Source organism: Aotus nancymaae, unplaced genomic scaffold (genome assembly GCF_030222135.1).
Source record: "Aotus nancymaae isolate 86718 unplaced genomic scaffold, 86718_ANA_hifiasm-v0.15.2.pri h1tg000032l_0, whole genome shotgun sequence".
Taxonomy (NCBI): domain Eukaryota; kingdom Metazoa; phylum Chordata; class Mammalia; order Primates; family Aotidae; genus Aotus; species Aotus nancymaae.
Genome location: NW_026988445.1, coordinates 17,169,570 through 17,193,233, shown reverse-complemented (window position 1 = coordinate 17,193,233; position 23,664 = coordinate 17,169,570). Strand labels below are relative to the sequence as shown.

The window sequence follows — 23,664 nt, the reverse complement described above, 5'->3', positions numbered from 1 at the left end:
GACCTGGTGGGAGGTGACTGAATTATGGGCGCAGTTTCCCCCGTGCAGTTCTTGTGATAGTGATGAGTTCTCACAAGATCTGACGGTTTACAAGTGTTTGGCAATTCCTCCCACCTCCTTCTGTCATGTAAGATGTGCCTTGCTTGCCCTTCATCTTCCACCGTGATTGTAAGTTTCCTGAGGCCTCCCTAACCATATGAAACTTTGAGTCAATTAAACCTCTTTTGTTTATAAGTTGCCCAGTCTCAGGTAGTTTTTTTCTTTTCTTTTTTTTTTTGAGATAGAGTCTCACTCTGTTGCCCAGGCTGGAGTGCAATGGCATGATCTTGGCTCACTGCAACCTCCACCTCCTAGGTTCAAGCAATTCTTCTGCCTCAGCCTCCTGAGTGACTGGGATAACAGGTGTCCACCACCATGCCCAGCTAATTTTTTTATTTTTAGTAGAGATGGGGTTTTACCATGTTGGCCAGGATGGTCTCCAACTCCTGACCTCAGGTGACCTGCCCTCCTCAGCCTCCCAATGTTGGTAGTTTCTTTACAGCAGTGTGAAAATGGACACAGAAAAAGAATTAGATGACTCTAAAACACAGTTTTTTGACCATCCATTCTTAATAGGATATTTATGTAGACAAAAAAAGTGATAAAATATTAAACTACATTCAGTAATTAGTCTTAGTAATTATGTAAAAGCTATTAGGAAACAAAATTTTTAGTATAAGTTGAGCATCTGTAATCTGGAAATTCAAAATACGACATGCTCCAAAATCTGGAACTTTTTTTTTTTCTTTGAGTTGGAGTTTTGCTCTTGTTGCCCAGGCTGGAGTGTATGGTATGATCTTGGCTCACCGCAACCTCCGCCTCCTGGGTCCAAGTGATCCTCCTGCCTCAGTCTCCTGAGTAGCTGGAATTACAGGTGCATGCAACCATGCCCAGCTAATTTTTGTATTTTTAGAAGACACAGGGTTTCACCATGTTGGTCAAGCTGGTCTCAAACTCCTGACCTCAGGTGATCTGCCTGCCTCGGCCTCCCAAAGTGCTAGGATTACAGGTGTGAGCCACCACACCTGGTCCAAAATCTGGAACTTTTTTAGGCCAATGTGACACCTCAAGTAGAATATTCTACATCTAACCTCATATGATGTGTTGTACTCAAAACACAGGCAAAACAGTTTCATGTGCAAAATTATTGAAAATATATAAAATTACCTTCAGGTTTTGTGTATAAGGTATACGTTAAGCACGCTCTAAATAAAGAGACCATGTAAACAGGCTTTGTGTAAGCAACAAGGCTGTTTATTCACTTTGGTGCAAACAGGCTGAGTCCAAAAAGATAATCAGCAGAGGGTGGTGGGATAGCAACCGGTTTTATAGGTTTGGGGTAAGCAGTGGAATGTTACAGTTCAGGGTAGTTTTTGCAAGCCCCGGGGGGGCAGTGGTGGTGGTGTCACAGGGTCCAGTGTCACAAGGTTGGCTTATCAGTTGAGGCAGAAACGATGGCAGAATGTCGCAACCTTGGTTAATCAGGAACTGCAGGCGCTAGCTATTCTTCTTCTTTTGCAGTTTTCCTGTTGCCTCAGACTTTCTGGCTCTAGGAATTCATCTGAAGGTGTACATGCAGGTCACAGGGGTCACCATGGCTTGACTATGGTGTAGTCCATGGTGTAGTCATTTCAAAGGACTTTGCATTGTATATAAAACATAAATGAATTTTGTGTCTAGATTTGGGTCACATTCCCAAGATATCACTTTATGTATGTACAAATATTACAAAATCTGAAAATATCTGAACCATATCTGGTCCCAACCATTTTGGATAAAGGCTGCTCAACCTAAGAAAAAGAATTGACAAATATAAAATCAAAGAAATTAAGTTAAAACCCTGTAATCTTAAATTTGAATTGGAAATATCCGTATGAATTCAAGATTTTTTCTCATGAAAAATTGTCGATTTCCCAGCTCTATTAGAAAGACTCAGAAGTAATGACAACCTAGTGACGATGAGTACTCCTGATTATGGTTTCTGCCATTTCCTACTTAAAGGAACCAAGCTCTTTGGAGGAATGACTGATTCCATGTCAGGGGCAGGAAATGTACAAGATAAGTTTGGGCCATTTTGTGCCAGAAAGCAAGAAAACTATCAAAGATTGATTTGACCATGTTCACAATACATAGGAACCAACTCTATTTCTCACTGGCCAAAGGTGGGACAATTTGAGCATCAAAAAGAATAATTAATGCACTTCAAATATGTGAAAATACATATATTCACGATAATTTTTTTTGAAAACCTCATTAGAAGTTGCTAGGGCACTAACTCATTATTTCGAAAATTGATAAATAAAAAGAAACAGACGTGGACCCTATCTTTCATCTACAAACTGTATTTCAGGATAACCAAAGAGTTAATGAAAAAAGTTATGATAGAATTCCAGCTAATAAATTGAGGAGGAATGTTAGAATTAGAAATTCATTATTTTGCGCTGGGTGAGGTGGCTCATGCCTGTAATCCCAGCACTTTGGGAGGCTGAGGCAGGTGGATCACCTGAGGTCGGGAGTTCGAGACCAGCCTGACCAACATGGAGAAACCCTGTCTCCACTAAAAATACATTAGTCAGGCAAGGTGGAGCATGCCTGTAATCCCAGCTACTTGGGAGGCTGAGGCAGGAGAATCGCTTGAACCCAGGAGGCAGAGGTTGCGGTGAGCTAAGATCGTGCCATTGCATTCCAGCCTGGGCACCAAGAGCAAAACTCTGTCTCAAAAAAAAAAAAAAACAAAAAAAGAAAAAGAAAAGAAAGAAATTCATTATTTTGCAACTGCTAATGAAATACTGGATTGAGTCACAATTAATGGATGCTAAAATAATCAGGTGATGGTGGATGAAAAACATAGTGTAGGAATCAGGCTGACACCACCTGAACCCATGAGCAATATTTAATCATAAAACAGAACTATCAGACATATGTGCCTCATGATGTGATGTAATAGGAAATACACAGCAACTACCATGAAGTATGCTCACCTAAAATTTAGAACCTCAATCTAATAAAAATCCTAGATCTGCTGGGTGTGGTGGCCCATGCCTGTAATCCCAGCACTTTGGGAGGCTGAGGCTGGTGGATTATGAGGTCAGGAGTTCGAGACCATCCTGGCTAACACGGTAAAACCCAGTCTCTACTAAAAATACAAAAAATTAGCCAGGTGGTGAGTGCCTGTAGTCCAAGCTACTTGGGAGGCTGAAGCAGGAGAATCCCTTGAACCCGGGAGGTGGAGGTTGCAGTGAGCCAAGATTGTGCCACTGTACTCTATCCTGGGTGACAGAGTGAGACTCTGTCTCAAAAAAAAGAAAATAAATAAATAAAAAATAAAATTCTAGATCTGACTACCTATTTGCCGAAATAAGAGTAGTTTCACAAGGAAGTAATCAGCTAAATCTAGAATATGGGACATTCGGTAGTACAAATGGCCTAGTTTCTACAGTAAATCTGTGATATGAAGGATGAGATGCTGGTAAAATTGAGTAAAAGGGACTTAAGAAACATGACAATTTGTGATGCTATTAGGTGAGGCGGGGGGTAAGAAACAACTAAGTTCAATGTATGAACCTTGTTTAGATCTTGAATTGGATAAAGCAACTGTAAACAGAATATTTGAGATAATAAAAAAAATTAATATTTGTGGATGATGTATAGTGTTGAGATTTTTCTTAATTTTGTGTGATAATGGCATGGTGGATATGATTTTTGAAAGTTCTTATCAGATGTGCGTATTGAAGTTGGGATATGCTTTATAATACTTTAGCAAAAAAGGGGGGAACTAGCATGGAGAGGGTAGGTAAGAATTGTCTATCAACAAATGTTGATAATTGTTGAAGCTAATAACTCATGAACTTATTAGGGCTGAGGTTGATTACTCTATTATCTCTATTTTTGTGTATGTTTAAATTTTTCTACAAGAAGATGTTACAGGGAAAAATTATTTAGCTTTCTTCAACCTGGGTTGGTGTAGTTACTGACTGTGACTATCCTAAAAGTTGGTTCAACATTAAGGTAATGTTTGTTAGAAAAAAAAATTAGATCAACACATTATATAGTATCCCAGGTTTTTGAGCAATAAAAAAATTTGCTATAATGAGAGATGATTATAAATATTTGTTGTATTTCTGAGATGATCAATTTTAATGGGATTGGTGGTAATTTTTAAGTCATAAACTGATAAAGTTTGATGATTGATAAATCTCCCCAAATATATAGAAAATCGATTTAAGTATTTTATTTTATTTTTTTTTTATTGCATTTTAGGTTTTGGGGTAGATGTGAAGAACATGCAAGATTGTTGCACAGGTGCATACGTGGCAGTGTGATTTGCTGCCTTTCTCCCCTTCACCTATATGTGGCGTTTCTCCCCATGCTCTCTCTCCCCAACTCCCCACTCCCCGCTGTCCCTCCCCTATTTCCCCCCAACAGACCACAGTGTATAGTGCTCCCCTCCCTGTGTCCATGTGTTCTCATTGATCAACACCGGGAACAACCTTGGTGGAAAGTACAGCTGTCTCCGTGTACTTGGAGAAGCACATTGCTCACTGCATCTGGCAGAACCCCCAGTACAGAGATGAGCAGGTGCTGTTTTCCAATGACACCTAATTGTGTGTGTCCTAATACCATAGTTAGAAAATGGCTCAGATTTTTGAGTTGCTTTTCCCAGAACTCAAAGATCGTTTTCCTGTTTATCTTGGTGGAATGCCTATGCTATACTTGTGATTTTTCTTTTCTCTGTAACCTAGATTGTCACAGATGGAAGAAACAAGAGGTCATTAGTTAACAATCAGATGTTTGATTTCTTGAGCAGAAAAGATACTCTGTTGTGTTTTTAAAAACATTTTAAAAGGAGAAATAGGGCTACTCCTTGGAAGGTAGATTCTGTTCACTGGGCTTTCCTCAACAGTCAACACAGTCGTTTCTAAATTCATTTCCTCCTTCAACTCTGTTCTTGTAACTAACCTCAGCTTCGGCTCTTACATCAGCTTTGCCTCTTTTAGTTCTTGTCAGTTCACAGTGGCTACTTCTTTATAGCTTAAGTAAATACTGCCAGAAGAGCAAAGGGAAGCCAAATAGGTGGTCAATTAGCTTTGTCTAAGTTGGTATGATATGGAGATGAAAGCACTCTTACTTTAATTCATTCTTCAGTTTCTATAACAGTTGTTCTTGATTAGGTTGGGGGCAGGAAAAACATTTGTAATAATTTCTGGCTTTGAGAGACACAAGGCTTTGCTCGCCCCAGAGTATTAGTTAACCCACCTAGTGCTCCTAAATATATAATCTTAAGGACTGGAAGGGACATTCATTGTCTCACTCTCTATTTGTTACACCTTCTGTAAAATTGGCATAATAATGGTACCTACTTCATAGCATTGTGTGATGATTACATTAGTTAATATTTGTAAAATGCTTAGAACACCGATTGGGCATACAATACTAAGTATCATGTATGTTTATAAAATAAATTCCTCTGTGCTGCCTTCCGTTAACATTTAAATAAGTAAATTAAATAAATTAAATACATTCTTCCATGACATTCTGAAATCTGTCTATAAGATCTGAGTAAGTGGCCACTGGTACAATGCTACTGGAGTTCCAGAATCTGGCTGGTGACAAGATTGTTCACCAGCAAATGGTGTGGTGAAACCTCACTAATTTGGAATTAGTTCAGATTATTAAGCCTGAATAGGTGAAAATCTTGAAATCAAGGATCTTTGGAACTATTTGAAATCAGTATTTTATATTTGCCCATTCTATTTATTAAAATGTTGCAAGTGTTATATTTGATGGGTTAAGTATATTTAGGATATACATGTTCAATTTGTGATTTTGTATACTTAATTGGAACAAGAAAGCTAATAAAGGTTTTGATGTAGACATCTATTCTTTTAAGTAAACTTCAGTTAAAATATATGAGCAGAGCATATAGAGATGTAAATAGTTTGTGGACACACCATAGACTGAAATAGTGAATTTAAAAGAAATTGTTGTAAGAATCAAGTTTTATGGAATGAGTGTTCCTAGTAAAGTTCTTGCTCTTGTGAATAATTAATAATCACTTATAATTACTATAGTAAAAGAAGGCCTAAGAAGTATTAGACTCTACTTTTATTTAAGTTATACTTTACATAATCTATGTGTATGAAAAATGTTTTAAAAGTTTTTCGTAAGCCATGAGATAGCTACTTTACATTTTAAGAATTTCTGAATTAATTTGCTTGGATTTTATTAGTGCAAACAGCAGAGCCAGATTCTTTCTAGATTCTACATGAAGTGTGTTTCTAAACTGCTGAATCAAAACAGATAGCTTGCTTCTAGGTTTTAAAGCCAATTCCTTTTTCTGTGTTCCCATTCCATCCTATTCATCCCTCTTTTAGGAAACTCCGAACTCTGGATTGTCGTTCTTTACATATCTGCCTCCTGCATTGGACTGTGTGTCTCTGAGTGTAGTATGACTAATTCGTTTGTTTGTCAAGGATAGTGTAGCACATGGTACACTCCCAATACATTTGTTGAACAGCCTAATTAGTAATGTCTGCAACAATAACATTTTACTGTATTTAATAAAGCTCTGGGAAAGTAGGATACACATAAGACAGATCCAGGTCTTAATTCTTTACAGAAATGTGGATTTTTAGTTCGGTTTGGAATTTGAAGATGTGAGTATATTTACCTCAGTTTCCCAAAGGACAAGCTAATTGGAATTATTATCCTCTTTCACCTGACTGGAGCCCCAGAATGCCATTTACGTATGTAGCAGACTTTTATAACAGTTTTAAATTATGTATATTTGATGAAGAGGTTTTATATTTTTGGATTCAAGTTTTATTTTTTAAAATTCTACAATGTGGTTTATAGTAATTCCTTACATCCTGCTTTTGAAATACATATTGCAGCTTTTTTAAGCTTGGAAGGCTATATCTCAAGGACTGAAGTTACAGTAAATTCAAGTGATACACAAGCCTAGCACCGCATTTGCCACAGTAAGTGTTTGATAAAGACTGTTAAACTCTAAGTCACAGGCCTTTTTATTCTTAAGACAAATAACAGCAGAAACATCCTTGGCTTATTTATGGTAAGGTTTTTATGCTCTATAAAACAAAGAATTGTATTCATCAGCGTAGCACAGATTCTACTAAAAATAAATGTGAGAGTCGTTAATGTAGTAGTACTGCTCACTTACTACCAAAATTAACTTTTAAGGGATAATTCCATCAGTTTAAACTGGATATTGGAATGAGCACTGATTACCTCATTTGACTTGGTAGCCCAATCATGGGGTTTTGAACTCGGCGGGATTTCAAAGGTTTTAAAAATGTTTTTGATTTTAACCCTCAAATTTCATAATCTCTAAATTAGGTTGAAACGGGGCACAAGAGATTTGATTAACACCATAGTAATACTTATTTTTGTTCTTAACCATTTCACGGCTTCTTGAAATAGAGGCTGGATAGTGCAATGGAAAAAACAGCCTTGGAATCTGAGCGTCTGATTCCTGGATTAAGTCCCAGTCAGTTCTGCGTGACCTTGGGCAAGTTACTTTACTTCTCTAAATTTCCGTTTCCTCCTCTACAAAATGAGGATCGTAGTAGCCACCTTGTAACCCTAATTGGAGCGCGCCTCGTACAACTCGCGCCGGCCTGCAGGAAGAGCAGCCATGATTACGCCGCCGCCGCCGCTCCGCCACCCGCTCGCGGCCGGCGCCCTCCCCCAGCAGGTGTAGGCGCTGCCCGCGAGGCCCCACGCCTTTCCGCCGCTCGCGGGCCGGCCCCTCTGCGTCCCCGCGCAGGCCGCTGCGGGCTGAGGCAGCGCACCGGCCTCTGCGTCCCGACCCCGCCCCGGGCGGAGGGAGGGCGGGCGACCCGGCTCCGAGGCCGAGGTCCGGCCCCGCCAAGTGCGGAGGAGCGCGGGCGGCCCAGGCGCCGCGCCAGCGCCCAAGTGTGAGCCCGGTCCCCGCCCCTCGGCCCTCCCCCCGGCCCTCCCTCCGCCCCCTCCGCCCTCGCGCGCCGCCCTCCCGGGTCGCCGCGGGGCCGTGGTGTACGTGCAGAGCGCGCAGAGCGAGTGGCGCCCGCATGCCCTGCGCTCCTCCACAGCCTGGGCCGGGCCGCCCGGGACGCTGAGGCGGCGACGGCGGCCGAGGGGGCCGGTCTTACGCTCCCCAGGCCCGCGCGCCCGAGCCCAGGTTGCCGTTCGTCGCACAGGCCGCGTTTCCTCAGGCCACGGCGGTGATGAGTCGCTGAGGCAGCCGCCGGCGCTGCGCCGGAGCCTAGGACTCGGAAGCGGCCGGGCCGAGGGCGCGGGGTGCCGGCCTCCCTGAGGCGAGGGTAGCGGGTGCATGGCACAGTAACGGCCCCGATTTCTCTCCCCGCTCCCCAGCCTCGGGCGAGGCCGTCCGTCCGCCACCCCTCCTGCTCGGGCGCAGCCTCCGCCGTTGCCGCCGCCGCCGCCATGGCCAATGACAGCGGCGGGCCCGGCGGGCCGAGCCCGAGCGAGCGAGACCGGCAGTACTGCGAGCTGTGCGGGAAGATGGAGAACCTGCTGCGCTGCAGCCGCTGCCGCAGCTCCTTCTACTGCTGCAAGGAGCACCAGCGTCAGGACTGGAAGAAGCACAAGCTCGTGTGCCAGGGCAGCGAGAGTGCCCTCGGCCACGGAGTGGGCCCGCACCAGCACTCCGGCCCCGCGCCGCCGGCTGCAGCGCCGCCGCCCAGGGCCGGGGCCCGGGAGGCCAGGAAGGCAGCGGCGCGCCGGGACAACGCCTCCGGGGACGCGGCCAAGGCAAAGGCAAAGACCAAGCCCGCGGCGGCCGCGTCCCCGTCTCGCGCGGCCCCCGGCGGCCAGGCCTCGGCGGTGGCTGCCGAGGCTGAGCCCGGGAAGGAGGAGCAGCCGGCCCGCTCGTCGCTGTTCCAGGAGAAGGCGAACCTGTACCCCCCGAGCAACACGCCCGGGGATGCGCTGAGCCACAGCGGCGGCCTGCGGCCCAACGGGCAGACGAAGCCCCTGCCGGCGCTGAAACTGGCGCTCGAGTACATCGTGCCCTGCATGAACAAGCACGGCATCTGTGTGGTGGACGACTTCCTCGGCAAAGAGACCGGACAGCAGATCGGCGACGAGGTGCGCGCCCTGCACGACACTGGGAAGTTCACGGACGGGCAGCTGGTCAGCCAGAAGAGTGATTCGTCCAAGGACATCCGAGGCGATAAGATCACCTGGATCGAGGGCAAGGAGCCCGGCTGCGAAACCATTGGGCTGCTCATGAGCAGCATGGACGACCTGATCCGCCACTGTAACGGGAAGCTGGGCAGCTACAAAATCAATGGCCGGACGAAAGTAAGTGTGGGCTGCGGGTTTGCGCTGGACATGCCCTTCTCGGCGGGCAGCCCCTCCTCGCGACTGTAACTGCCTAGGCTGAGGAGCAGCATTCCTCTGTATAGAAGGGACTTCTTGTGTAGCACCCCGTAAGGAAGACGGACAGAATTCGGAGTAGCTGTTTGATCTAGTTAGCCCCTTTGTATCCGCTGTTTTCCACTTACTGCCAGTTCACAAACTTCTCCGGCTAATTGCATAGTTTTCTGGCTAAACGTAGGCGCTTTAACTTTGCTCCTTTCTTTCTTTCTTCCATTCCACTGTTAGTCACAATTCATACCTTAGTGGCGTTTTAGCCACCCAGTGAGGGGGTGTTAGAGTACCACCCAAAGCAAGTCCTGATGCTGCATCTGTCTCGTGTTTGCATAAGCTCTTAAATTTCCTATGCTGTCTGAACCACTCATCACATTTTGATTGACAGTCAAACGCTGTGTTCAGTTAAGAATTTGCCTGCTGACCACAAAAAGGTAAATTTAAGCATTTAGTCGAAAGACTCTCCGTATTCAGGAAGAGCGTGGCTACTCCCCTCCCCCTCTTATAGCTCTTACCCTCTCCCTGTTCCTACTGTTTTGAAACCCATTACAAAAAGGGAAAAGAAGTATTTCCGTTTTCGGATCTCTCTGTGTAGGTAGGCTACATTTTTAGCATTGGTTTCCTTTATTTGCTTTGTTAATGTAATCCTTCTGTTGAAAAAGAACTGTTTTGTAGCTTCCTGGAAAAAATAACACGGAATTGGAGCAGGAGGATTTGTTTTATCCTCCCAATTTGGTGAGATCTTTTTGTTTTCTCTTTACTGTTGCATTTTTTTCTCCACAGATTTCTTCACTTCCTACCTGGTCTATTTTCTCTTTTTCTCCCTCATGGTAGACTCTTTCCTCCTTAATACTCTCTTGAAGGTCTTTTTCATTTTACTTCTCAGATCTTGATCTTTTCTTTATATCCAGCTACTCCCAGGCCACCCTCCTCCACCATCAGTCTCTGTCTGATTTTGTGAGTTTTGAGAGATTGACTTGGGAGAGCATCACACTTACATGTTTGTACACACATGCTGACTCTTCTCAGTGGTTCTTTTGTAGCGTGTGTGAGACTATCTGTTTTGACAGTCATTACATGTGATTCTCAGGCTGCTTGGAAGGCTGAACATAGGCAATGAGAAAAATTATAAACATGAAAATTTTGTGGGGAAAAATACAATGTGGAGTCTAATTTACGTATTGCCACTTCATTGCTGGGTGAAGGCACACATCTTAATTTCATGTAGTCTTAGGAACAGTTGAATCATATTAAACTGGAAGGAAAAGGGGGATCTGATGAAATCTCAGCCTTGGTCTTTCACTAGCTTTTCATTGATGTTTTAAAAATGAACGTTGTCATGGATCACATCTGTACATAAGTCCTGAGCTCAGAGCAGGAAAGAAATTAGTTTGAGGGAACAGGGCTGTGAAGACTGACCAAAATATATAGTTGGGACATAAGTTTAAATTGGATTCTTGAAGATGATGTCCCAAATCTTTCTTGATCTGCTTTCCTTAGTTAATTTAGCTTTCCAAGTGCTTTCACCTGTCATTCTTAGATAAGGGACAGCAGACAGCCTGGCTCTGAGAGCAATTGCTTCTGGTAGGGATGCTATTAGAAAATAGCTACCTCCTTCCTCAAGAGTTATAGTGTTTGGGGTTTTAAGTCACCTAACTGTACATAGTAGCAGGTAATAAGGGACTGGATGAAGAACGGATGGCCTTTAAACTCTTTGGATTTGATCTTATGCTTATATTAATTTTAGGGACACAACTTCAGGATCTATAAATGATATTCAGAAATTCCTTTCATTGTACTTCTTGGCTGAAAGAGGTTTTGGTAATTGTGTTTGAACATGTAAGTATTCCTGAAAAAACAAGGTTGTTTGCTTCGTGGAAATGAGAAGGCAATCAAAATACCACCCACTGTATATTGAGCAACCACAGTGTGTTAGGCATCAGATTAGGGTCAATACAGGTACAATCAGAGTAATTTTTTTTTTTTTTTTCTTTTGAGACATGGTCTTCCTTTGTTGCCCAGGCTGGAGTACAAGGGTATAAGCATGGCCCACTGCAGCTTCCACTTCCTGGGCTCAGGCGATCCTACCACCTCAGCTTCGAAGTAGCTGGGACTGTAGGCACAGCTCGACTGTGCTGTGCTAGACTAAATGAAAACAATTTTTTTTGTAGGGTCAGGGTCTTGCTGATCATTTGATCTTGAACTCCTGGGCTCGGGTGATCCTCCTGCCTGGTCCTCCCAAAGTGCAGTAGTTACAGACTTGAGCCACCTCTTGTGGCCACAATAATCTTAATTCTATGAAGTGAGTAGTGTTATTCCTAATTTACATTTGAGTGATTTTCAGCTCAGACTTGGCAGAGGTCTACCACTTATAGTAACCTAGCTGGTGTTCAGGCTTAAGTCATTCAGCTGTCAAACTTATGCTTTTTTTTTTTAACTACACTAGTTATAGGTAGAACATTAAATGAGATGTAGCTTACACACTGCTGGAACTGCAATTTGATATATATATTTTGTTGAAAGTGGGTGAATAGCACTAGCTTTATATGTGAATAATCATACTCTATGGTTGGGCTCTAAAACTTTTTATTAGGTGACTGTGCAATGTTTATTTCAGATAGTGGCTTAAAATCCACTTTTGTATTTATCCCCCTGAATTATGCACCTGTTGGTATAACTGTTAAGAGATGTCAGAATATGGTTTTGTATGTGATTGCAGAAGGAGACTTCAATTCAGAATTTCACCTTCATAACATGATAGTGATTTTAAAAGTTCTGTGCAGCAAATGTGTAGTATTTTTCTCATGTCAGCTTTCACAGCAGTAGGTAGGTGGTTGTATGTCTTTTTATAGATTAGAAAAGTGGGACTCAGGAAAGTTAGTTCACTCGTTGGAAATTCTGCAGCATATTAAGACTTAAATTCAGATTTTCTGACTAAGAATCTGATGTTCTTTTTTATTTACATCATCTATATTGCATGTTCTTTATGTCAGGGACTGGTAATCAGATGGTATATGATTGGCTGTGGCCCATTCAGTGTAGGCTTTGTTTTCCCCTGAATTTCTACTTCAGACATGCTTACCTGGCCACTGTTTATGCAACTACTTTAAAAAAAGGAACCACAGGGGAAAAATGAAGTAATACAGGAGAAAAACAGAAATGTAATTGTAGCCACTGATGTAACCAAGCTGTTTCCACTTTCTCTGGTCTTTTTGGGATTTTCCCCTTTTTGCCCTTACCCTGCCCTTTGATCCTGTGTCTTTCTCATGCTTGTTTTCATTAAGAAGACTCTCAGTGATACCCAGTAGAAAGAAACCATGGTCTGCTGGTTTCTGATGAGTAGTGTGCCTTGACTTGGGGGTATAGGACGAAGAGAGATTCAGAGGACTGAGGATCCTGGGAAAGTGTTGAACTTTTCTGTTGGAGTGTCCTAGGCACTCTGAAGGAAAACATTTTCCCATTAAAATAGAAATGCTAGAATTGTATACATAATATTTTTGGAATTTAATCCAAAACTTCGTCTGTTCCATTAAAACATACATAAAGAAAAGGAGTAATAAAATAGGTTGGGACCAATAAGCAACAGATTATATTACTAAGATTTTTCACTGTTACTGTAGTTAATTAGTTAGCTCTGGCTGATTATGACTTTTAGAGGAAAGAATAAGATCAGGAAAATGCTGCTGCTTTATTATCACTAACAAAGGTATGGTGACAATCCTCTTAGATGTTAAAAACAAAACTGACCTAGGAAGAGAGCCCTCACCAGTACCAGACCATGCAGGCATCCTGATCTCAGACTTTCAGCCTCTAGAACTGTGAGAAAATAAACTTATGTTATTTAAACCTAAATAAATAAATAAACCTTAATCTACTTCTGCCATTCTCTTTATATGCTTGGGATCCAGGATACACAAATGGAAGTTACTTGTTTAATGATTTTTATAGCTATGTCAGAATTTAAGTTCAAAGTAAGTTACTCTGTATGCAGAAAGGCTGAAAATACTACAACTGCAGTAATTCTGCCAGCGTAAGGGACATGTGAACTGAGAGGGTAGTCTTAATAGGTTGTGATCAACTATGTGCGAAAACATTTTGTATAGTGAGTTGATGTGTAGTTTACATGTAAACTAACTCCTTTAGTTCTAAAGGAATTTTATTTTACATTAAAAGATTTTTTCAGGCTGGGCTCAGTGGCTCACACATAGAATCTCAGCATTTTGAGGGGCTGAGGCAGGAGGATCGCTTGAGCCCAGGAGTTCAAGACCAGTTGGGCAAATGGTGAGACCTTGTTTCTAAAAAAAAAAAAAAAAAAAATTAGGCATGGTGGTGCGTGCCCATGGTCCCAGGTATATGGGAGGCTGAGGTGGCTGGATTGCCTGAGCCCAGGTGACAGAATGAAACCCTGTCTCAAAAAAAAAAATAATTTTTTTTTTGGCATGTTTGCAACTCTTACCTACTACCTAATAATCCACAAAAATACCCACAATGCCTTAATTATGTGGAGGAGGAGATGATAAGAGACATCATCTTAACTTTGAAAGATAATGTATTCTGGGCCACATGTGGTAACTCACTTCTATAATTCCCAACACTCTGGGAGGCTGAGGTGGGAAGATCGCTTGAGTCCAGAAATTCGAGACCTCATCTCTGTTTAAAAAAAAATTATTAAGGAAGAAAGTTGATTTGGTTCTGCCATTAAATCTGGGTTGGATCCTGGGTCTGCTATGGTTTCTGTCCTTATTCAGCTTCTTCGTCTCCGAGTCCTTAGTTCCTCCATTTATAAAATGGTGTGAAGTGATACCTATCTTTTTAGCTTCTCAGGATTGTTGTGAGGTAAGCATATGATGTTTCATGTAAAGTACTTTTTAGATGGTAAAGTGCTATGCAGAACTGTTCTTAACTATTATTCCTTCCATTTTAGAAATGTGTTGTCTTTCTGATTCTTTCTTTTAAGAGCTCTGTGCTTTCCCTGTCTCATCCCACTTCCATAAACTGGAGAAAAAAGGGCTTGGAATGATCATCCATTTTTTCTTTTAACCTAACCAGTTTTCCTGCATTCACACCTATTTTTTTTTTTTAAAGAGAAGAAATAACATTTTTTTAAGGGAAAAAATAAGTCCCAGAGAGGTGAAGTAACTTGTTCTAAGTCATAGAGCTGCTGACAAAATCAACAGACATTTGATTTAGTTCATTCATATCTGTAACTTTATGTTGTATCTCATGTAACAATGACATATTTTTGCTTAGCTAATTTTGGTATATTTTATGCCTTTTTTTTTTGGGACAGGCTCTCACTTGCACCAGGCTGGTGTGCAGTGGTGCAGTCATGGCTCACTGCAGCCTCAAGCTCCTGGGCTCAAGTAGTCCTGCTTCAGCCTCCATAGTAGCTGGGACTACAGGCATGTGCCACCACACACGTATAATTTCTTAAATTTTTTGCTTTAGAACTGTTGGCCTCAAATGATCCTCCTGCCATGGTCTCCCAAAGTTCTGGCTCACACTTATAATCCTAGCACTTTGGGAAGCCAAGGTGGGTGGATTGCTTGAGCCCAGGAGTTCCAGACCAGGGAGCAACATGGTAAAACCTATCTCTAAAAAAAATTTTTAAATTAACCGGGTGTGGTTAACCAGGTATGGTAGCACATGGCTATGGTTCCAGCTTCTTGAGGGGCTGAGGTGGGAGAATCACTTGAGCCTGGTAAGTGGAGGTTGCAGTGAGCTGTGATTACACCACTGCACTTCATCTAGCCTGGGTAGCAGCAAGAACCTGTCTCAAAATCAATCAAACAAACAAACAAACAAAGCAAAGTGCTGGGATTACAGGTATGAGATATCGCACTGGGCCTCTGCCATCTTTGAGAATATGCTTGAACATTCAAGACTTTCTTCTCTCTTTTGCTTCTGTCATTCTACACATTGGCTTATCTGACATTCTAGTTTAAGTTTTTCTCCTTTAGATAATACCTATCTAATTGCCTTAGATGTTCTTTATCCATCTGTCTTTCCTCTGATATTTAAAGTCATTTGCCCTGAAGTAGGCCTTCCCTCTCTTGTTTCTTTAGTAGGAGCTGTCTTCCCACTCTGTTTCTGATTTATAGTTTACTCTGTTTTCCTTTCCCTTTTTTTCCTCATCAGGCTTGAAATCTATCTTTGTTCTTCTTCCATGTTTTCTGAAGCCTGTGCCTTTCTGGTATGCCTTTGGATTGATGTTATCACCTTAGTTGTTTAATTTTTCACTTTCGGCCTTTAAAGCGACACCAACTATTTCAGTCTCCCTTTCATTCTAGCACATTCTTGGACAGTTTCTGTTACTTAAGATTTTACTGCTGTGCTTACATTCTACCTTCTTTTCCACTATGCCCTCATTTCCACACTTGGAACATTGTCTGTGACTACATGATGGCATTCAGATAATTCACTAAGACCATTTTCAGAGCTTGTCTTTGCCTCTTCTTTCAGCTAAAACTCTTCTTAAAAAATCTATCTATCTATCTATTATTTATCTATCTATATGTAAAGATGGTTAACCAAAATCTTCTGTTAACAGTTTATTTCATGCTTTATTTCCTAGTCAAAACTCAATTTTTCTGCCACCTTTGTATTTCATAATCACATTTTTCCATAAACAAATCACAATTAGTTTTATTTATGAAGAGCTTGGACAGTATCTGTAGCCTGTCTTTGCTTGTTGAGATCACGATAAAGTTTTCATGAGTTTGGAATTCTCATTTTCTTATTCAGTGTCCCAGGTCCTATTTCTTTACCAAAGCAAAATGCGAGTACTCTTTATTCATTGTTGTTTTCTCTGAGTCCTGTTTTGATACTATTTTCACTAATTTGTTCATTCAACAAATGTTGAGAACCCTCCACATACAGGCACTGTTCTAGGAATTCGTTGCTCTTAAACAACAACAAAAAGCCTGCCTTCTCGTGTGCCTTAACTTTTACTTGGAGGAAGTGAGGGATGGGGAGGGATAGTCAGTAAACAAATGTATAAGTAATACATGTCATGTTAGGTGGTAAATACTAAGATGGAGAATAAGTAAGATAAGGATAGAGTGACAAGGGAGTACTCTTTTAGATAAGATTGATAAAATAAGATGACATTTAAGTAGAGACTTGAACGAAGTGAGGAAATGAGTTATGTGGATATGTGGAAGAGGAGCATTCCAAGGAAAGGTGTTAAATAGCAAATACAGAGGCCCTAACTTGAAATGTGCTTGGTGTGCAAGCTGAGCACTTTGGGAGGTTGAGGTGGGCAGATCACTTGAGGTCTCCTTCTGGCCAACATGGTGAAACCCTATCTCTACTAAAACAAAAATTAGCCAGGTGTGGTGGCATGTGCCTGTAGCGCCAGCTACTCAGGAGGCTGAGGCAGGAGAATTGTTTGAACCCAGGAGGCGGAGGTTACAGTGAGCCAAGATCATGCCACTACACTCCAGCCTGGACAACAGAGTGAGATTCTATCTCAAAAAAAATAAAAAAGAAAACAATAAGGAAACCACCGTGGTTATAGTGGAGGGAGTAAAGGATATGTGATTGAAGTAGTGGGATAGGGAATAAGATCAGTTTGTGTAGGGTTTTACCTTGTAAGCCATGGCAAGCATGCTGGGTTTTATTTTGGTGATATGGGATAATTTGTTTTAAAAGATCTCTGTGGCCATTGTATAGCAGTAGGTGTAGGGAAGAAGGATGGAATCAGAAATACCAGTTAGGAAATGCTTATAGTAGTCTGGGCATTGGATGATGGGGGCTTAAATTGGAGTAACAGCTATGGAAGTGGTGAGAATTTGTTGAATTCTGGATATATTTTGAAAGTAGAATCAATGAGATTTGCTGATCAATTAGATGTGGAATATGAGAGAAAGGAAGAGTCATGAGTGACTTAAAGATTTTTGGCTTGAGCGAATGGAAGAAAATTATCATTATTTTATCCTGCCTTCACTCTTCTGCTTTTCTTCTCTTGCCTCACTTTTTCAGTGTTGCTATTTATAATAGCTTGCTGACACTTATTTCCCAGCCAAGCAACAGGAAAAAGTTACATGCTCTAAATTTTCACATTCCTTCAAATTGGCTGTGCTAGTTACTACTACTATTGACCTTCTAGCCCCATCCTTTCTTCTCTAGAGGCTCTATGGTTTCTTCGTGCAATATGCTCTTATTGGCTCTACCACTGGAACCGCCTACAGGAATAATTGCAGGAAACCTTGCAACACTTCTAGTGTTGTCTATAAGTATGTCTGTGCTTTCTTGCATGAACCACTCACTCAAGATGACTTGTAAATCCATGTAAAAAGAAATATACAAAGTTTGAACTTTAGGGAAACATTAAAGAAAATTGAATGGCTCAACATAAGGCAAGCATAGATTTAGATTCAATGTCAAAATAAAGTCAGAAATAAAATATCTTCATTTTAAACCTACTGTTGAAACTAAAACTGCTACAGGAAATTGGGAAGAGATGGAATGAACGTAAAATATCAAAAATTGTTCCACTGACTTATCAGTACATGACTATGATACTCATGACTATATGATAGCTTCCTAAAGTACTAAGTAAAGAAGAGGATAGTTACTGATAACTTAGGGACTGTGTTTGTTGATCTGCAACAATATCAGTGATGTATGAGCCCTTTATCCCTTTGATGTGGAGCCCGGCATTGGAATTGCAAATAAAAGTACCAAATATAAAATAATACTGGTACTATTAAAATTAGAATATACTATCCAGGACTTTTAAGCATAGGAAAGCCTTGCTTTTTATTCTAAGGTGAGAGAGGTTCACAAAAGTATGAACCTCTTTGGGTATGAAATAATTTTTAAAAATTAAAACCAGAAACATGAAACGTGAACTCTAGAACCCAGGAAGCTGTAATCTCATCTCAATTCAAACAACTTCAATTTAAGGCTAGTTTTTATGTACTGACCCCTTAATAGGAAATGTCAAATCTAGGTGGTAAATTGAAAAGGACTAATCATGAGTTTCGGAATTAAAAGATTGACCATTGTATTTGTCTGTTTTCACACTGCTCTAAAGACGTGAGACTAGGTAATTTATTTAAAAAAAGAGGTTTAATTGACTCACAGTTCCACATGGCTGGGGAGACCTCAGGAAACCTACAATCATGGTGTAAGGGGAAGCAAGGCAAATCTTACATGGTAGCAGGAGAGAGAGAGAGAGAGAGAGAGTAAAGGAGGAAGTGCCACACTTTTAAACCATCAGATCTTGTGAGAACTCACCATCACAAGGACAGCATTGGGGAAACTGTCTCCATGATCTAGTCACCTCCCACCACACCCCTCCCATGACATGGGATTACAATTTGATGAGATTTGGATGGGGACATAGACCCAAACCATATTATTCTGCCCTGGCCCCTCCCAGATCTCATATCTTTCTCACATTTCAAAACACAGTCATGCCTTCCCTGTAGTCACCCAAAGTCTTGACTCATTCCAGCATTAACTCAAAAGTCCAAGTCCAAAGTCTCACCTGAGACAAGGCAAGTCCCTTCTGACTATGATCCTGTAAAATCAAAAGCAAATTATTTACTTCCAAGATAATGATGGGTCTATAGGCATTAGGTAAATGCTTCCATTCCAAAAGGGACAAATTGGCCAAAACTAGGGGGCTGTAACCGCCCCCCACCCCCCACCGCCCCATGCAAGTCTGAAATCCAGCAGGGCAGCCATTACATCTTAAAGTTCCAAAATCTTCTTTGACTCCATGTCTCACATCCAGGGCACGCTGATGCAAGAGGTGGGCTTCCAAGGCCTTGGGCAACTCTGCCCTTGTGGCTGCAAAAGGTACAGCTGTTTTCATGAACTGGTGTTGAGTGCCTATGCTTTTCCAAGTGCACGGTAAAAAGCTATCAGTGGATCTACCATTCTGTGGTCTGTAGGACAGTGGCCCTCTTCTCACAGCTCCACTAGGCAGTGCCCCAGTGGGGACTCTGTGTGGGAGCTCCATCTCCACATTTCCCCTCTACACTGTCCTAATAGAGGTTCTCCATGAGGGCTCCACTCCTGCAACAGACTTCTGCCTCGATATCCAGGCATTTTCATACATCCTCTGGAATCTAGGTAGAGGTTCCCAAACCTCAGTTTTTGCCTTCTGCACACCTGCAGGCCCAATACCATATGGTAGCCACCAAAGTTTGGGGCTTGCACCCTCTAAAGCAACAGCCCGAGCTGTACCTTGGCCCCTTTTAGCCACGGCTGTAGCTATAGTGGCTGCAACTCAGGGCACCAAGTCTTAAGTCTACACAGAGCAGCAGGACCCTGGGTCCAGCCCAGGAAACCATTTTTTCCTTTTAGGCCTCCAGGCCTGTGGTGGGAGGGGCTTCTGGGAAGATGTCAGACATGCCCTGGAGACATTTTTCCTATCGTCTTGGCTATTAACGTTTGACTCCTTCTTATACAAATTTCTGCAGCTGGCTTGAATTTCTCCCTAGAAAGTGGGTATTTCTTTTCTATTACATGGTCAGTGTATTAGTCCATTCTCATGCTGGTAATAGACATACCCAAGACTAGGTAATTTATAAAGGAAAGAGGTTTAATTGACTCACAGTTCAGCATGGCTAGAGAGGTTTCAGGAAACTTATAATCAATCATGGTGGAAGGGGAAGCAAACCTGTCTTTTTTTCACATGGTGGCAGCGAGAAGAATGAGTTCCCAGTGAAGGAGAAAGCCCCTTATAAAATCATCAGATCCCATGAGAACTCAATATCACAAGAACAGGATGGGGGAAACCACCCCCATGATTCAGTTATCTCCACCTGTTCCCTCCCATGGGGTTTATGGGAACTACATGGGGACACATGGGGTTTATGGGAACTACAATTCAAAGTGAGATTTGAGTGAGGACACAGACCGAATCATTCTGCCCCTGCCCCCTCCCAAATCTTATGTCCTCGCAATTCAAAACATAATCACCCCTTCCAAGTCTTAATGCATTCCAGCATTAACCCAAAAGTTCAAGTCCAAAGTCTCATATGAGAAAGGCAAGTCCCTTCCACCTCTGAACCTGTAAAATCCAAAGCAAGTTAGTTACTTCTCAGATACAATGTTAGTACAGGTGTTGGCTAAATATACCCATTCCAAATGGGAGAAATTGGCCAAAACAAAGGGGCTACAGGCTGTATGCAAGCCTGAAATCCAATAGGGCAGTCATTAAACCCTAAAGTTCCGAAATAATCTCCTTTGACTCTGTGTCTCACATTCAGGACATGCTGATTGTAAGAGGTAGGCTCCCAGGGCCTTGGGCAGCTTTGCCCATGTGGCTTTGCAGGGTACGGGTCCCCTCCTGGATGCTTTCATGGGCTGGCGTTGAGTGTCTGCACTTCTCCAGGTGCACAGTGCAAGCTGTCTGTGGATCTATGATTCTGTAGTCTGGAGGATGGTGGCTGTCTTCTCACAGCTCCACTAGGAAGTGATTCTGTGGGGGCTCTGACCACATCTTTCCCCTCCACACTGCCCTAGCAGAGGTTTTCCATGAGGGCTCTGCCCCTGCAGCAAAATTCTGCCTCGACACTCAGGCCTTTCCATACATCTTCTGAAATCTAGGTGGAGGTTCTCAAACCTCAGTTATTGCCTTCTGCACACCCACAGGCCCAACACCACATGGAAGCTGCCAAGGCTTTGGGCTTGCATCCTCTGAGCAAGAATCTGAGCTGTATATTGGCTCCTTTTAGCCATGGCTGGAGCAGCTGGGACCTGGGGCACCAAGTCTTAAAGCTGCACACAGCAGGGGGACCCTGGACCTTGCCCAGAGAACCACTTTTCCTTAGGTCTGTGATGGAAGGGGCTGCCATGAAGGTCTCTTACATGCCCTGGAAACATTTTTCCCATTGTCTTGGTGATACAGATTTCTGTAGCAGGCTTGAGTTTCTCTTCAGAAAAATGGTGTTTACTTTTCTGGTGTATCATTAGGCTGCAAGTTTTCCAAACTTTTATGCTCTGCTTCCTCTCGAATGCTTTGCCACTTAGAAATATCTTCTGCCATATATCCTAAATCCTCTCTGTCAAGTTCAAAGTTCCACAAATCTTTGGGGCAGGGACAAAATGCTGCCAGTCTCTTTGCATAGCAAGAGTGTGACCTTTACACCAGTTCCCAACAAGTTCCCCACCTCTATCTGAGACCACCTCAGCCTGAACTTCATCGTTCATGTCACTGTCAGCATTTTGGTCAAAGCCATTCAACAAGTCTCTAGGATGTTGCACACTTTCCCACATCTTCCTGTCTTATGCACCTTCCAAGTCTCTAGGAAGTTCCAAACTTTCCCACATCTTTCTGTCTTCTTCTGAGCCCTCCAGACTCTTTCAACCTCTTCCAGTTACCTGGTTCCAAAGTCACTTCCACATTTTTGGGTACCTTTATAGCAGCACCTTACTCTCTGTGGTGTCAATTTACTGTATTAGTTTGTTCTCATGCTGCTAATAAAGACATTCTTGAAAATGAATGATTTATGAAGGAAAGAGTTTTAATTGACTCACAGTTCAGCATAGTTGGAGAGGCCTCAGGAAGCTTACAATCATGGCAGAGGGGTAGCAAACACGTCCTTCTTCACATGGCAACAGGGAGAAAAAGAATGAGTGCCCAGTGAAGGGGGAAGCCCCTTACAATACCATCAGTTCTCGTGGGAACTAACTTATGAGAACAGGATGAGGGAAACTACCCCCATGATTCAATTATCTCCACCTGTTCGCTCCCACAACACGTGGGGTTTATACAATTCAAGATAAAATTTGGGTAGGGACACAGCCAAACCATATCAGGCTGCAAATTTTTAAAACTTTTATGCTCTGCTTCCCTTGTAAACATAAATTCCAATTTCAGACCGTCTCTCTATGCATATGAGTTTACACTTTTAGAAAAAGCCAGCCCACCTCTTGAATATTTTGCTGCTTAGACATTTCTTCTGCCAGATATCTTAAATCATCTCTCTCAAGTTCAAAGTTCCACAGATCTCTAGGACAGGGGCAAATGTCACCAGTTTCTTGGCTAAAATCTTGCAAGAGTGACCTTTGTTCCACTTCCCTGTAAGTTCCTTATCTCCATGTGAGACCACCTCAGCTCAGACTTCATTGTCTGTATCGCTATCAGCATTTTGGTGACAACTATTACACAAGTCTCTAGGAAGTTCCAAACTTTGTCACATCTTCCTGTCTTCTGAGCTCTCCAAATTGTTGCAGCCTCTTCTTGTTACCCAGTTCCAAAGTCGATTCCACATTTTCAGGTATCTTTATAGCAATACTTCACTCCTGGTACCAATTTTCTGTATTAGTCTGTTTTCACCTGTGACTGGGTAATTTATAAAGGAAAGAGATTTCATTGGCTCACAGTTCCACATGGCATGTCTTAAGTCGCAGAAGGAAGTGGGGAGAATTGTCAAACACTTTTAACATCAGATCTCTTGAGAACTCATGAGAACAGCATGGGGGAAACTGTCCCTATAAACCAGTCACCTCCCACCAGGTCCCTCCCCTGACAATGGCAATTATAATTCAAGATGAGATTTGGGTGAGGACACAAAACCAAATCATATCAACCATCTCTCTGAATTTTTTCTTATCAATATTGATACTTCCAACCTTTATCTATAAATGGTGACCAAGAGCTTGGCTTTTATAGTTTTGTTATGTAATTACCCTTTATTCTATCTCAAGGCATGTTTTACCTTGTGTGATGTCTTCTATCGATTTCTATTAGGACTACTATGAAATGGATGGCTTGAAAATTGCTTTTTAGCTTAAAAATTTAGTGATTCCCCACTGCCAATCCCCTACTCCTTAGACCAGGCATTTTTACTGCTTCAATAGCTCTATTAACCACCCACCTTTAAAATCTTTGGCTACCCATTTGCTAGCCTGGGTCTTATCCTTTCAGTTGTTTTTCCTCATATTTTTCAGTTTTCTTTTTTTCCTCAAGCTAATGATAGCTTTTTTCATAAAGCTCAGTTCACTTTTTGTTCATGACTGTCAGAAAATGTGTGTGCAGAAGGAACTTGAACATCTATATTTCTAGATTTTTCTTTTTAGTTTGTATTAGTCATCTATTGCTACATAACAGATTACCCTAAAATTTAGCAGCTTAAAACAACACACATTTATTATGTCATACTTTCTGTAGATCAGGAATTGGGCATAGCCTAGCTACTTCATCTGCCTCACCATTTCCCACAGACTGCAGTCAGGACATTGGCCAGGGTCTGTTGTCTCTTCGAAGGC

The 23,664-nt window shown here is 42.1% G+C and overlaps 1 protein-coding gene across 1 annotated transcript in view; it reads left to right on the top strand.

Annotated features, from left to right (window-relative positions):
* The first annotated feature begins 8,484 nt into the window (after positions 1-8,484).
* Positions 8,485-23,664, top strand: part of EGLN1 (egl-9 family hypoxia inducible factor 1) — a 59,713-nt gene continuing 44,533 nt past the window's right edge. The window contains exon 1 of the mRNA XM_012459866.2: positions 8,485-9,363. Within this exon, the coding sequence (XP_012315289.1) occupies positions 8,485-9,363 (879 nt within the window). The remainder of the gene's footprint in view (positions 9,364-23,664) is intronic.